We start from the raw sequence: 16,893 nt of genomic DNA, 5'->3' as shown, positions 1-16,893 counted from the left end.
GTCAGTGCGTGTGCTGAGTGTGCTCTGCTCTGCAGCAGCAAATGTAACAAATGTAACAAAACTTGCCCTCCTTAAGATCCAGGTCTTCAGCTTCACAAAGCTGCAGCAACTGAATTTTCTTGTTATTCATGCTGCATACTATTTGTTTTCTTTTTAAATATCAGTGTGTTGAAAGAAGGAAGTATAGAGTTTCTGTTGAACCAACTTCAAACCCTAGAATCTAGGACTTTTATTATTGTGGGTGCCAACATTTCTGTTGGAATTAAAATGTTCCAGGAAATCTGGACAACATTCAGTCCTTGAGCCCTAATACCCAGAGCATGAATTTCTCATGAAAAGTGGGATTTCACAACCAGTGATGCTGTGGGTGATGCATTACCAGCTTTTGAAATGTAATTCTGTCGTATGTAACTTCTTAGTAAAAAGAGTTAGGCCTTCAGAGCAAGCCACAGTACATACTTACTGTGTTTTACTTTAGTCATTCAATTTTACAGTTTATCCAAATCTACGTTTTTTCTCTATTAATTTTAAATTTTTATTTATTTTTATTTTCTTTTATTGACCACAGATTTTTTTTTTCATATATTTATATTCTGATCATGGTTTCCCTCCCCCAGCTCTTCTGAGAGTACCCCCACTTTCCCTCCTCTCAGAATCCAATGCTGTCTGTCTCTCACTGGAAAACAAATAGGTATCTAAAGAATAATAATACAATAAGATAAAACAAAACAGAGATAAAACATAAACAAGACAGAATATGACAAAACAAACAGAAAAGACAAAAAAAAAGAAAGCCTGAGATAATACACACGTAGACACAGAGATGCACATGTTTGCATACACTGGTATCATTTAAAATTACAAAACTGGAAGCTATAATGTATATAAAAAGATGCTGCAAGATAAGATAAAAATTAAATTAAAAGAGCCCTATCAAAGCCTTAGGAGACAAAGACCCTCCAGAGATGCTGCTGAGTTCACTTGCGTTGGCATCTGCTGCTGGGCACAGGGCCTGGCCTTAAGAGTGGTTTGCATCCCCAATGAGACTTCTGGAGTGAGCCAGTTTTTCACTTGTGAGTGGTTATCACGTGGACATAAAACTGGTGACAAGATATCCCAGGGTCTTAGGGGAAAACCAAATACTGTTGTTATGCTAAAGGAATGTAGCCATAAAGTGACTCCTAACAACATCTACAATTCTCATAGAACAGTTCCTCCTCAGCCATCATCAGAGACTCTTCCTCCTACAGTCTGAGAACAAACACAGCTAGACAAGACAGTGAGAAACATTAGAACATTTAGTCCTAAGTGGGATGTCTTCATGAGATTCCTCCCCTTGGGGCTCAGGGAATCCTGGGAATAGGAGGTGGAAAGATTGTAAGAGCCAGCGGCATGGAGGCCATTAAGGAGACAAGATGCTCTAAATGAAGTGGACTGACAGATGTATACACTCACAGAGACTGGCAGCGTGCAGAGCCCATGTGGATCTGCACCAGTCAGGGTCCCAGCATGAGAAGAGAAGTAGACGTGTGCCACAATCCCTAACCCAGAAGCTGTGTCTCTTTAAATTGTGCTGGGGATTGGAGCCAGCTGTGCAGGTGCTCCAGCACTAAGGTCTGTGGCTCATGCTGTCCTCAGAGACTGTGTACTGGAAGTACATCACCCTCTGCTGCTGCACTGGAATGTTGCCGTCAGTTCAGTGCATATATAATAATCACATTGTTGTCAATTCATTGTTATGTCCATAAACTCACAAAAGAGTTAAACTGCACTGGAAAGTCTAGGAATGTTGGCCCACATATTATCCTAGCACTAAGACAATAGGAATGTGAGTTTGGGGCCTCTCTGTGCTGCACAGCAAAACCCTGTCTCAAAAGAAAAAAAAACAAAAATAATTTTATTCCTTTCTCTCAACTTCTAGGGTTAAACTTTCATAAAGTGTTCTTTGGAAGACAAATCTCAAAATAGATCTCAAGTAAAAGCTTTGTGTAGTCCAATTCTTTTAAGAATTAGCACAATTCCAGATGTGCTTGATGGTAGGAACTCATATCCACTATGCACACTTCACCCCAACGGTGTTCCCTAGTCACATGGATGCAGGGTGCAAAGGTGGACCGTGAGCAGGTAGAGGGAGGAGCCACACTCAGTTCTCCAATCCCAGAAGTTAACAAAGCAGTAATCTGGTGGTTTGCTGTGGTCTTGCACTTCAGGTTAATGGGGAAGGAGTAAGTGAAGCTGTGTACTCTGGAGGAAAAGGCTTGTCTTCTCAGATGAAGGAATCAAGAGACCTGACTGGAACCAAAGGTAGTTTTCAAATAAGCCATCCTATTACCGTAAATGATCTAAAAGTATAAAAACACACATGGGTTGCTGATCCCCTCCTGTCAACCACACGTGCTAATATAGCTTTAAAGGGAAGATTGAGGAAATGAAGAGAATATAAAACTAGTGTTATTGATTGCCTCATGCTCAAACATCCAGCATCTCTTCTCATCCCTAAGGCTTCATAGATTACCAAATGGTTTAGAAATTTTACATTAAGGATATTTTATATGACCTGTTATATCCTTAATCTTCAGAAGACAACATCTTTGTTTCTTTCACGAATAGAAAATTTGACGTTAATTTTATAAAATAAGCATCAAATTGTTAATATTTCATGGAAAGGTATATCTCCAATACTGACTGTCATTTATCGCTTCTAAGCTGCAGTTGTTCTAAGCTGTGGCTGGTTGCCACAGCAGCCAGCACATTTAGACTAAAAGCACTAGGAAACTGTGTCTACCCTTCAGAGGAGACAGCGAAAACTTCAAAATACCTGGCTTCAAAGTACCTCGTGTGTTCAGAGTGACACTTGTCCCTTTCTCACTTCAGTACTTTTAAAATAAATTCCTATTTTCAAGAATCTCACTACCGGGATGATGACATCTATGAAGATCCTCAAGAAGCTGAAGTTATCCAGTCCTTGCTGGATGTTGTGGACGAGGAAGCACAGAACCTCTTAAACCAGAGGCATGCCAACAGAAGAGCCTGTTCTTCAGGTGGGGGAACCAGACGAGTGAGCCAGCTTACCCGGAGCTCAAGTTCGGGGTTAGGAGGAACCAGACAAGTGAGCCAGCTTACCCAGAGCTCAAGCTCACCAGTGGGAAAGTTGTTGAGTAAAACTGAAATATATTAGCTACTTCTTCACTTATCAATTTCTGGGCAGTGTTTTCAGAAATGAAACATGGTAACATTTATTGTGTAACATTCATTGTCTGTTCTATGTGTTTGTGGGTGAGTTGACTCATTAATGAGATTTAACAATGTATCATTAGAGGTAGTGGATGTAGCTGAGGGTAGAGTGCTGATCTAGGTTCCGTGTTTCATGCATGAAGTCCTAGGCTCAGTGCCCAGCACCATATGAACCAGGCTTCGTGATACACACCTGTAATCGAAACACTTGAAATGTAGAGCCAGGAATACTAGAAGCTCACTACCATCTTCAGCTACATAGCAAGTTCAAGGCCAGCCTAGATTACATGAGTCTAAAAAGCAAACCAAGAAGTATCATAAGGTGTCATAGCTTTTATAAATACATCATCATAAACACCCTCCCCTCCGGTGACAATAAGCCACTGTTAAAGCTGCTTCATAGGCAAGCTTTATAAGTACTTTACACTATGGATCCTGTTGTCACTCACTCTTGGCTGTCGCGGTTAGAGTGCTCACATTGCTGCCTTGCAGTGGTCTGTTTACTGTCGCCTTTTATGAGTAAACGCAGTTATATAAAAACACTGCTGCAGCCTCAGAACATGTCTTAGCTTCTCTTGGCCTGAACATTTCTCCCCCAGATCCACTGAGGACAAATGGGGAGGCACCAAAAGGAAAAGAAGATACCAACTGTGATGGGTCTCGGTTACCTGAGGACATCCCTGAGGTGAGGATGGTACCTGTGTGAACAGCCATGGTGCTCCACTTTGCTAGAATTCTGTTTTAACCCTAAAGGGGAAATAAATGGCGGTGTGGCTTGTTCTACCGTTAGATTACAGTTGTGAGGGAAAGGAAGGTAGTTTTATTTTATTACATTGCAGTGTCATCTGCAGCCAACAAAACTCTGAGTCATTTCTCAGTGGATAGAAACATAAGGAAAGGGGGGAAGGAGAGGGTGTCAGAACTGCTGACGTATGCTGACATAGACAGAGTTTCAACCACCCAAATGTGTACTTAGACACCATATCAAACACACAAGGTCATGTTCATTATGGACTTACAAATATGTAGTATGGATGGATGTCAACAAGCTTGTGTGTGTCTTCTGAATATAAATGCATAAAATTATACGAACATTGACGATCTTAAATATACCATTGTCTTGAGGGTTTATTTAAGATATTCTTTTACACTATCATAGTATTAGTAGTTATACCACTGGCTCTTTGAGGAGTTTCGTGACTCTTGTAAGTCATAACAATGTAATTGTATTTTCACTACAATATTTTGAAACTGACATTTTAATCTGACATTTAATAGGGTATTCTAAAAGTCTCTTTTAAAAGCTATGAATAAAAAGTCTGGCATTTAAAAAACTGTCATCTAAAATTTATTTTCTCTAAAAAGGAGAAAAAGCATATAATATAGAGTCTTCATTATAATGGCCTATAATATCAGACATTTCTGTCAGAAAACTTTTATTATATTAATTTTTAGGATATATTTTCATTATAAAAATCACCTTAGCTGGGCGATGGTGGTGCATGCCTTTAATCCCAGCACTTGGGAGGCAGAGGCAGGCGGATTTCTGAGTTCAAGACCAGCCTGGCCAGCCTGAGTGAGTTCCAGGACAGCCAGGGCTACACAGAGAAACCCTGTCTCGAAAAAACAAACAAACAAACAAACAAAAAATCGTTTCCTAAAAAGAGTAAGTTTAAGTAAAGGTAACCAAAGAAAGTAATTACTATTAACCAACAAAATGTCACAGGCCACTGTAGATGTCTCTGACACTTTTTGTAATGTGGTAATTGAATGTCATGTGTAATATGAGAATAATAACAGTAACAACATAAAAAGTAACTCAAAGAAAGACGTAAGCTTTATGAGATTGGCTTTGTTACAGTGAACTAATCTGATTTTTATTTCTCTTCATTGTAGTCAGTGAGTGGTGGTGAAGGAAAAGTAAACCTTTCAAGGTAAGGCATGTGCGAGACTCATTGTCCTTTTATGGAGTGATTATTTTTGTTTCCAATAAAACATTAATTAAATTATGGAGCAGTGGTTAAATACAGATAAGACTTTTCTTTCTTTTCTTTTCTCTTTTTTTTTTTTTTGAGACAAGACATAGTTCTGATTGGCCTAGAACTTGGTATGTTGACCAGGCTGGCCTCAAACTGGCAGAGATCTACCTCTGTCTCCCAGAGTGCTGGGATTCAAGGGTGTGTATCACATCCAACTTGATTATTATTTTCCAAGATACATTTTTTCCAGGTACATTCTTTTGACATCTTTTTTCTATAGCTGTTGCTCAAAAGAAAGAAAGAAAGAAAGAAAGAAAGAAAAGAAAGAAAGAAAGAAAGAAAGAAAGAAAGAAAGAAAGAAAGAAAGAAAGAAAGGAGAAAGGGAGGGAGGGAGGGAGGGAGGGAGAAAAAAAATTAATGAGTCTAAAAGAAAATGTGCCAGAAACAGTGATTCTTCTGCTAAGATTATGGGTGTTTCTTTGTTTTTAATTTTTGTCTGTTTTTCTGTGCTTAAAGTTTTTATGTTTTCATTACTAAGAAAATGAAGCCAGGGTCAACAAGATGGCACAGTGGGTAAAGGGGCCTGCTGCAAAGCCTGATGACCTGAGTTCACTCCCTAGGGCCTACATGTTTGTGTACTGTGGCATGTGTGCAAATACATATTAAATAGTTAAATGAAATAAAGTGTAATAATATTTCAAATAATATGAAACCAAGGATGTTAGGAAATTATTTTTTATTTTTTTATCTTGCTTTTAAAAAAAGATCTCACTATGTAAGCCCTTGCTAGCCTAGAACTTGTTATGTAGACAAGGCTGGTCTTGAACTCATGGAGATCTGCCATTCTCTGCCTCCCTAGTGTTAAGATTAAAGGCATTTATCATCACACTTGATCTAAATTCTTTCTTTTTTTTTCTAAATTCTTTTAAACACCACAAAAATTCTCTCTTTGAAAATAGTTTCTAGCCAGGCGGTGGTGGCGCACGCCTTTAATCCCAGCACTTGGGAGGCAGAGGCAGGTAGATTTCTGAGTTCGAGAGTTCGAGGCTAGCCTGGTCTACAGAGTGAGTTCCAGGACAGCCAGGGCTATACAGAGAAACCCTGTCTCGAAAAAACCACAAAAAAGATAAAAGAAAAAGAAAACAAAATAGTTTCTAGGACTGAAGAGATGGTTCAGAGATTAAGGGCACTGGCTGCTCTTCCAGAGGATCCTGGTTCAATTCCCAGCAACCACACTACAGTTCACAACTGTCAGTAACCTCTCCTCCTGCACACACACAAGTGCATGCATCCCTCCCACATATGCACATAGACCTCTGCTCCTGCATACACACAAGTGCACACATCCTTCCCACATATGCACATAGACCTCTGCTCCTGCATACACACAAGTGCACATATCCTTCCCACATATGCACATAGACCTCTGCTCCTGCACACACACAAGTGCATGCATCCCCTCTCACATATGCACTTAGACCTCTGCTCCTGCACACACACAAGTGCATGCATCCCCTCTCACATATGCACTTAGACCTCTGCTCCTGCACATACAAGTGCACGCATCCTTCCCACATATGCACATAGAACTCTGCTCCTGCACACACACAAGTCCATGCATCCCCTCTCACATATGCACATAGACCTCTGCTCCTGCACACACACAAGTGCATGCATCCCTCAGCACACACATATGTACATAGACCTCTGCTCCTGTACATGCAAGTGCTTACATCTCTTGCAATATATGCATGTAGATCCCTGCTCCTACACACACAGGCACACACACACGCACACACATACATATGCACACACGTGAAAGGATGAGTTAGGTGCCAATAAAGCTGTAACATCCATGTTGACACAAAACCATCCCCAAAGAGACTCCTTCAGTCTAAGATTCAAAGGCCTGGAGCCCGTCTTCAAGTAAAGCTGCTACTGTGCACTTCGCTTTATTTAACATCTACCATGATTTTAAGAGTTATGGATCAGATCCAGGGCCTTATTTAGGAGTTCTTGTGTTTGTTGTCATTTTTGTTTGCATTTTAGACAAGGTCTTGCTATTTTTCCAGGCTGGTGTCTCCAAGGCTCAACTGCCTCAGCCTCCAGAGGAGCTGACAGTATAGACATGTGCTAACATACCCAGTTTGAACTTGATTTTTTTTTTCAGTGTTTAATTTTTCCGTGTATCTATTTACTGTGTATGTGTGTGAGTGTGTGGGCGTGTGAGTGTGTATGTGTGTTAATACATATGCTGCATTGCAAGTGTATTGGTCAGAGAGCAACTATGGCAGCTCTTTTCCTTCCACATGAGTCCCAGGAATGAAACTAGGACATCAGACTTGAGGGTACCTTTGCCCGCTGAGCCACCTCACCAGCTCAGGCAGTATGACAATATCATAGTTACCGTAGAGAAACTAAGTGACTTGAATCATGATATTTAAAATTATGCTGGAGACAAAAATATTTCAAGTATGTTTGTTGGTGTAGCTTAACTCAGGCATCACAAGAAGAGAAGCCCATCGAAGAGCAAGTCTCTCAGGGAAGCAGAGCTTCTGCAGCAGAGACAACAGACCGTGAGGAATCCAGCAAAGGCAAGGATTTTAGTACCAATTTCTTTCATCTAAAACAGCAAGTAGGGAAAGCAAAGCTTTTAAATGATGATTTCACAATCCATGGATGGTGTTTGCCGTATGTATATGCTCTTTGGTTTTATACATAAGGCTAAGTCACGTAGACATTGGCTTTGGTTACCATAACTAAATTATTTGCATAGCTAGAGCCTAAAGCTGTCGGTGGCATAGAGGAAAGCACAAAGTATCGTGACTAAAAATGGAAACTAAAAGTCATGATTTTGCTATCGAATAATGAGAAATAAGGAACTCACCTTACCTGGGGTAAAACTGGTGAGATATCTGAAATTTGAGAGAGAAGTTCCCCTTGAGTGCCGGCCTTTTCTGGGTGTACCTGTCTGTCCTTCTGCCATGTAATTTTCAACTGAACCAGCAGAGAAACACTAGTGTCTTAGTTAGGGTTTCACTGCTGTGAACAGACACCATGACCAAGCCATGGTGGCTCCCTTCTGCAGGACACTGGGCAAAGCTTGAGCCTCGAACCCCCACAGTGACACATCTCCTCCAGTAAGGCCACATCGAACACCGCCACTTACCATGGACCAAGCATATTCAAACCACCACAACTCGTGTTCTCCTTTCATATTTGTTATCAGTGTCATAAAGGGTGAAGTTTTATTATCTGAAGTCTATCCCAGTCAGGTTCCCTTTTGCTGTGATAAGACACTTTGACCGAAAGCAGCTTGTGGAAGACAGGTTGTATTCACCTTACACATTCTCATCACAGTCCATCACGGAACTCAAGGCAGGACCCAAACCACAGGCCATGGGGGACTGCTGCTCCCTGGCTTGTTTCCTACTGCTCAGCTCAGCTCACGGAACCCAGAACCACCTGCCAGGAGTAGCTCTGTCCACCATCAGCTGAGCCCTTATACATCCATTGTTAGTCAAGAAGGTGCCACACAGACTTGCTACATGCCAATCTGTCGGAGGCATGTTCTCAAAGTTTTCTCTTCCCAGGTAACCCTGTCTTGTGTCAAGTCAACAACAACAAACAAAACAAAAACCACAAAGCACAAAGTCTCAGTACTTTTGCATTGCTTTTGGTTTTTGAGACAGTCTCACTGTGTTCCCCTGTCTCACATGATGCTACATAGGCCAGACTGGCCTTGGACTCTCAGAGATCAGTTTATCTCTGCTTCCTGAGTGCTGGGATTAAATGACTTCTCATTATTTTAAAGTGCTCAGTGTTACTGTCACATGACCATTAGCTGCAGCCCCGCCATGCCCGAAGCTGGATGAGTTGCGCAGTCTCCTACATTATCTGGGATGACAATTGCTTTGTGTTATAAATAACCAGTACAGAAGGTACTCACGCAGACCCAGACTGTTCCAGAGTACCTGTTTAATTCAACTCCTGAATAGCCCAAGAAAAGTTCTCTGTGCAGGGAGGACATTGCCAAATCCAGGAAATCAGCACTGAGGGCAATGAGTAGGCAGAGAAAAGGGAAACTCCTAGACTAGTAACAATCTCCTGACACGTGGGAATTCTGACCTCTTTTCTCCATTTTTCCCTAGTACTTAGAATCCAATGCAAAGTAACAGGGGAACTGGGTAGGTTCTCCCCATATAAATGATGCCATTAAAGTCAAGCAAAAATGAACACATGCTCCTTTCAAAAGCTAAACACCTGAGAGTCTCAACCCTTCCAGACCTGTGAGCAGTGGTGAGGTAGCTGTGTAGTAGCAAAACCTGTGTGGACCTCAGTCATCAGCCAGCCAACCAGCCAGCCAGCCGGCGGCCCCTTTTAATGAGACAGTGGGAAGGGAGAAGAGGTTCAAGTGAGCTTGTTTATTGTATTAAATCAGCTCTGGAGAGAACTAACAGCCATCTGGTCCATTCTGATAGATCACCTCTTTTTGACGAATGAGGAGCTGGCAGCCCTGCCGGTAGTCAGAGTCCCTCCCTCTGGCAAGTACACGGGCACACAATTACAGGCCACCATCCACACGCTTCAAGGCTTGCTTGACCAAGGGATCCCCTCTAAGGAGCTGGAGGTAAGTGGTCCCTGCATTTATTTGAATGGGAAATGTGTTCAAGGTTAGGAAAGACTTCCAACTCTTAGAAAATACCAGTTGCTTTCTGTCTTAGTGTTCTGTTGCTGCAAAGAAACAACATGGCAGCAGCAACTCTTTAAAACAACAACATTTAACTCGGGCTGGCTTACAATTCAGAGGTTCGGTCCATTGTCATCATGACGGGAAGCATGGCACCACGCAGGCAGACATGGTGCTGGAGGTATAGTGGGGAGTTCTACATCTGGATCGTCAGGCAGCAGGAAGAAAGTGAGACACTGGGTGTGGTTTGAACATCTGAGACCTTGAAGCCCACCCCCCAGTGACACACTTATTCCAACAAGGCCACACTTACTCCAGCGGGGCTATATTTCCTAATAGTGCCACTCCCTTTGGGCCTGTGGGGGTCATTTTTATTCACACCACCACATTTTCCAACACTACTCTGTAGAGCTAACTTTCAAGTCTTAAAAAGTACCTAATGATAAATTAATTTTCCCAGTGAGGATCTTAATGGTTCTAACTTAACAAGATTATTTTAACTGCTCAGAACTTGGCAGATTTTTCTAACGATTCCTGCGTTCCTCATATGTAAAAATAAAAAAAAATTTCTAATAAAATCTGGTTCTAGTCCTAATGGCACATGTCTATGTTCCTAGCCCTTGGGAGTAAAGGCAGGAGGGTCAGGAGTTCAAAGTCTTTCTGGCTTCTGCAGTTGGGACAAGCAGCTGCTGTACCATCACAGCCCCACTGGGATATGCATGCCAGATTGGAGCCCTTGCTCCTGTGTTGCAGGAGAAACGCAGCTGCACTGGCTTGGGGGTCACCTTCCTCTCCCTCAAACCACCAGCTCTGCTGCTCGCTCCTTCCTAGGCACTGAAGGGAGGTGGTCTCTGAGAGCTGCTGCTATGTGCTTGCACTCTGAAGGCTCCATGGACCACTCAGAACCCGAGGTGTATGCCTCCTCCCCTTAAGTCTCACTCTGTAGAGTGGATGCATCTTCTTTAAGGTTTGGGGGGCTCCATCCCAGCACCTCTGAAGCACAGCTCTGTTTCCTCCACCAGCATCTAAATTTCTAGAAGACTCATCACCATGTGTTGATTCCCATATTGCCTCTTGAGAGCTGTAAGTTCTCTGAGATAGACTGTGCCTTCCCTTAAACCGTGCTCCCAGCACTTACTGCACCAGCACTCACTGCAGTGCCTTGCACATGTGTAGAAGCAGTCATGAGAAGGAGAAAGAATTGACTCTCTGACTGTCCACAACAGCAATACCACACGCTGCGGTCCATGACCCGATACATGATATTGTCAAGAAAATTCTCCAGATGTTGCCTTAAGCCAAACTTGCCTTTGTAGGGTTTTGTTTTTCTTTTAAGATTAAAGACAGTTTTAAATAGAAATTAGGGCATAGGTTAGGAAGTGCTGTCTTGTTAGTTAGCTGATTGTGACGTGTCCAGTCAAAGGTTCCTGCAGTTAATTCTCTCAGCAGCAGCTTACAGATCTGTGTTCATTAGCACTTGCAGCTCGAATCAGTGCAGTAGAATCGTTTCTCTTGCCTAAATTATTGCTTTAGTTGACAAATTTAACCTTATATCCATTTTGTTACTTGTAGAACCTTCAAGAATTAAAACCTTTGGATCAGTGTCTGGTTGGACAGACTAAGGAAAACCGCAGGAAGAACAGATACAAAAATATCCTTCCCTGTGAGTTCCTGTGTGTGTGTGTGTGTGTGTGTGTGTGTGTGTGTGTGTGTGTCCCGGTGTGGGTATGACTGTGTGTGTATGTCCCTGTGCATTCTGGTATGGCTCTAATTATATGTGCAGTGAGTTCCAGACCAGCCTAGACCACATAGAAAATCCCTGTCTCTAGAAAAAAAGGAATCTAAGAAAGGTTTTAAAATGGAGTAGATCACAATTCAGCATTAAGTAGATGGGCCAAAACCATGCAGACTTTATCTTACAGGCAGAACAGGGCAAACTATAAATACAAAGTAGTTAATTTATTGTTAGGAAACAAACTCTAAACTAAGAGATGAAAGTCAAGCAATAAATTTTGAAACCTATTTTTAAAGGTTCTACCTTGGTTGCCACCAAAACTACTTGCTAAATTTATAAATATTTAAAATAAATATGAGGCCAGGTAAGAAAGGTACTTGCCACTAAGGGGAGAGAGACAATCCTGTTAAGATGTCCTATGTCCTCCATACTTGTGAGTGGCAGCCACACACACCCTAAAACCACACAAATAAATGCGAAATGACAAATAAAAGGTTTGTTTTTCTCATGTATACACAAGGGTTAGAGATGTCAATCATATCTCTAGCAGCTACTTTGATAGTGTCACTTCAGAGCGAGCTTTTGTTCTGTGAAAGTTTGTCCCATCACTCAGAACCCTGGACACTGGTGTCTAACTGTGGACATAGAAGTCACAATGTTTGTTTGTTTCTCTAGTTGCTTACTATCAAGTTCTACTGTGTTTGTTAAATGTATACTTTCAGTTACATGTTACTACATTAGTAATACATATTTACTCTATATTAGTAAGCCCCAAGTTTCATAGAAAGCCACTAAGATGGCATTTAGATAAAGTATAACAAAAACCATAAATACGACCTGGACTGCGGTTGAAAATGCACTCCATCAACGCACGTGATGGCAAGTCCAAGAAGGGCCATCGGAGCCATTGTGGTCTTTGACTCCAGTGTTTTGTGAAACTCATGGTGACAATACATGATGGTGATGTGCCCTTTCGCTGTGGACATTCACAGATGACACCACAAGAGTACCTCTTGGAGATGAAGGCGGATACATCAATGCCAGTTTCATCAGGATCCCAGTGGGGACACAGGAATTCGTGTACATTGCCTGCCAGGGGCCTCTGCCCACCACCGTGGGGGATTTCTGGCAGATGGTTTGGGAGCAGAACTCTACAGTCATAGCAATGATGACGCAGGAGGTGGAAGGAGAAAAGATCAAATGCCAGCGGTACTGGCCGAGCATCCTTGGAACAACAACCATGGCCAACGAGAGGCTGCGCCTGGCCCTCCTGAGAATGCAGCAGCTGAAGGGCTTCGTAGTGCGAGTGATGGCCCTGGAAGACATTCAGGTCAGTCACTCATAAGCCCTGTCTCCTCTTCAGAAAGCAGGCCTTCACGCCCTCTTGAGGCCACAATGGAAGCAGGTCAGCTACTATCTTTTTATTTTTGAGCCCAGTCTAATGTAGCCCAGGCTGACCTCAAAGTCACTATACAGCTACCAACCTGGACATTCTGATCCCCCTGCTTCTACCTCCTGGGTACTGGGATTCTGGGAATGTGTGATCCTGTAAAACCACACCCAGCATCCAGTAGAGTTTCAAGTGTGGCCCTCATACAGTTTCTTCTGGTAGATGCTGTATTAGAACAAATCATGGGGCTTATACCATGATCATCAGTCTGTGCTTAGGAATAAATAGTACAAAACAGTTCATAAGCTGTAATGTACATAGAAACATGATGATGATGATTTTTGGGGGACAAGGTTTCTCTGTGTAGCCCAGGCTGTCCTGGAACTCATTCCAGAACATGTACACCAGGCTAGGCTGGCCTTGAACTCAAGAGATTAGCCTACTTCTGCTTCCCAAGTACTGGGATTAAAGGCCTGTGCCGGCACACCTGACAACACTTGCTTTGTTTAACACCTACAAGGTCCAATGACTAAGTAGACTAACTCAAATTGTTTGAAGAAGTCGGTGGCTATTCAGACGTGTCTCGAAGGCAGCTGTGCCCTATCATCTGTTATTTACATGCTTCATTCACACATGTCAAACACACGGGATAAAGTCAGTGCACGTTAGCTAGTGATGGCCCTCAGAGAGAGCCAGCTGTCTGTTTTCTCAGTGTGGCATTCCCTCACTGGTACACCCTTCCCGGAAACATGAGCTATGCACAGCCATGTTTGCTACTGAATCTTTAACTTTCTTGAATGTTTCTTGATTTTCTTTCTATGTGTATATGTGTGTTTATGTGTATACATGGATGTATAGGCATGTCTATGCACATATGTAGGCTGGAGGTTGATGTTGGCTTTCCACCTCCCTAGAGAAAGACTGTCTCACTGAACATGGAGCTCACAGATTGAGCTGCTCTGCCCCAGGAATCCTTCTCGCTCCATCTCCCCAGCACTGGGATTGAAGGGCACTCCTGATGCCCAACTTTTTCTGTGGATGCTGGGGATCCAAACTCAGATTCTATGCTTATGTGACAAGCACTTTAACCACTAGCTTTCTTCAGCTTTTCTAGAAAAAAAAAAAGTCTACTGATTCACTTTTGTTGACATCATGTGAGAATTTCCTTTATGGTCTATTTACACAGTGTACAGGGTTTGAGTCTTTTATGAAACCTAAACATTTTAATTGACATATAAAAATTGTTTGTGTTCCTAGGTACCATGTGATGTTTTGATTCACACAAGCTTACCATTGCTCAGATGAGCTTAGCTGCTCAGTGTTCCTCAAGTGACTGGATCATGTATCATACATGTGCCAGTAGAACTCAAACCCTGGAGTGGACCCCAGGTCCAGTGTTTTAACAACAGGCAAAGGCCATTCCATACCCCACGGAGCTCGCTGCCTACGTGTGGGGTGCTCGTGTGACTGGTGCTGCTGAGGAAATGCATCAGAGAAAGGAACGGTTGCTGGACACTGGGATGCAGGCTATGTGTTCAGCGACTCAGGACAGCCTGAGAGGCCGCATTTGAGGAAAACGGGAGCAGATAATAAAGCCACGGAGGATCCCGGGGGAGGAAGTGTTCTAATGGGAAAGAAAGAACAAAGGTTCTGAGATTGGCATTGCCGTACATGTAATTTAAATGAGCCCACAGGAGCTAGGTATGACTTTGGCCTTGTATACCCAAGAGCCTGGATACCATCCCCAGACAGTAGGACTGGGCAGTGGTGATACAGTCTGCGTATTTCTTTTCTATCTGTTGTTGTTGTCGTTGTTGTAATGTTGTTGCTGGTTTTAGTCACAGTCTTGCACTATACCCTAAGCAGGCCTTGAACATTCCGTCCTCCTCTCTCCGTCTAAATACTGGAAATTAGGCATACCCAGCTTTGTGCGTTTGTGATGCCTTTTCTTTTGATCCGATCTAACATACCACCCAGATTCGAAACATGGAAATAATACTATAAGGACCTGACTTAGGGACAGGTGACTTTAATAACTCACTATGTTTTACGCTTTCAGACAGGGGAGGTGCGACATATTTCTCATCTGAATTTCACTGCCTGGCCAGACCATGATACACCAACGCAGCCAGATGAGCTGCTCACCTTTATCTCCTACATGAGACACATCCGTAGGTCTGGCCCGGTCATCACACACTGCAGTGCTGGCATTGGGCGTTCAGGAACCCTCATTTGCATAGACGTGGTCCTAGGGCTAATCAGCCAAGATCTTGAGGTAAGTACATGTCCTGTCCAGCAGGGCATTAAACAGGGGTCTAGGGAGGTCACCTCAAAGAGAAAGTGGGGGAACAGGCGGACACAAAGAATCATGGCTTGTCTATAGGCTGATCAAACCACACATTTTTACTTTTTTCACACAGAGGTTATATACACAAAAAGGCAGGATGTGGGGAAGGGGATGACACCGGAGCATGGCTGTTCAGGGGGAGTACAGATATCTTCCAGAACAGGGTATCAGCTGGGTAAAGGTTCAGGAGACAGGTCACTATGACTCCGCCTATGATTCACTTATCCTTATCTAAATTGGTACTATTCTCCAAGGCTACCCAAGGTCTATGACTGTCCACAAGACCCATGACTACTTGTTCTCATCCAGGCTGGTAAATTTCCACTAAAGCTGCGTGTTTACAATATCTTATAGCCATCTGTTTCAGTGTTTTTCCACAGAGATCAAGACTTTGTATCAGCAGGTATGTATGACAGGCCTGCTGCTGATTTTAGGCCTATGGCTGATTTTAGGCCTTCAGTGTATAAGCAGGGCTACCCCTGACAAATAAAAGATATGGCCCACTGTTCAGTGACATGACTGTTTAAATGTGTGATAAGGCTCTTCAGGCTCTGTCTGTTTTTACCTCGGGCAGACCTTAAGCTGCTCTGCCACAACTACAGGAATTACCGGAGTACCAAAGTCCAAAAGACAGTCCACTTTATAAAAGAAAAATATTGGGCTTTGTCTTTGTTACCTGTGGATAATAAGTGAATAATTTTGTTTGAAAATTAATGCTGCCGGGCGGTGGTGGCGCACGCCTTTAATCCCAGCACTTGGGAGGCAGAGGCAGGCGGATTTCTGAGTTCAAGAGTTCGAGGCTAGCCTGGTCTACAGAGTGAGTTCCAGGACAGCCAGGGCTACACAGAGAAACCCTGTCTCGAAAAAACAAAAAAACAAAACAAAACGAAAATTAATGCTAATCTATTGCTCTGAGTAGTAATTTTTAAATATTTTAGAAATATTACTAAAGCACGTAATGGTGTGACCTCACTTTGACTCTCACCTAAATTTAATATGAATCCTCCTTAATTGCCAAAATATCTTGCATGTAACTACATACATACATGTACATATACATACATACACACTGATAAAAACCACTGTCTCTTAAAAGGTTTTAGATGAAGCAGTCCTACCCAGTGCTTGATACTATTATAACCTATAACTTGTGGGGCAGACCCAACAGTCCAGTCTGCCCTCGTTTCAAACTGTGAAGTATCAGCTAAATTTAAAGGATATAGAATTTTATTCTAGACAGCAGTGTGTGAGGAATACTGCTTACATTATTTTTTATACTTTAAGAAATTAGCTGCTGGGCGGTAGTGGCACATGCCTTTAATCCCAGCACTTTGGAGGCAGAGACAGGCGGATTTCTGAGTTCAAGAGTTCGAGGCTAGCCTGGTCTACAGAGTGAGCTCCAGGACAGCCAGGGCTACACAGAGAAACCCTGTCTTGAAAAACCAAACCAAGAAAGAAAGAGAGAGAGAGGGAGAGAGAGAGAGAGAGAGAGAGAGAGAGAGAGAGAGAGAGAGAGAG

At 42.6% G+C, this 16,893-nt stretch overlaps 1 protein-coding gene across 1 annotated transcript in view; it reads left to right on the top strand.

Annotated features, from left to right (window-relative positions):
• The window catches only part of Ptpn13 (protein tyrosine phosphatase non-receptor type 13), a 135,208-nt gene that overhangs the window by 114,870 nt on the left and 3,445 nt on the right, over positions 1-16,893 (top strand). Inside the window, exons 34-42 of the mRNA XM_028773694.1 lie at positions 2,211-2,304; positions 2,904-3,041; positions 3,834-3,919; positions 5,131-5,168; positions 7,704-7,807; positions 9,695-9,843; positions 11,476-11,566; positions 12,631-12,968; positions 15,088-15,303. Of these exons, the coding sequence (XP_028629527.1) occupies positions 2,211-2,304; positions 2,904-3,041; positions 3,834-3,919; positions 5,131-5,168; positions 7,704-7,807; positions 9,695-9,843; positions 11,476-11,566; positions 12,631-12,968; positions 15,088-15,303 (1,254 nt within the window). The remainder of the gene's footprint in view (positions 1-2,210; positions 2,305-2,903; positions 3,042-3,833; positions 3,920-5,130; positions 5,169-7,703; positions 7,808-9,694; positions 9,844-11,475; positions 11,567-12,630; positions 12,969-15,087; positions 15,304-16,893) is intronic.

Source organism: Grammomys surdaster, unplaced genomic scaffold, assembly GCF_004785775.1.
Source record: "Grammomys surdaster isolate TR1022 unplaced genomic scaffold, NIH_TR_1.0 233, whole genome shotgun sequence".
Lineage (NCBI taxonomy): Eukaryota > Metazoa > Chordata > Mammalia > Rodentia > Muridae > Grammomys > Grammomys surdaster.
This window is presented reverse-complemented; position numbering and strand designations above follow the sequence as displayed.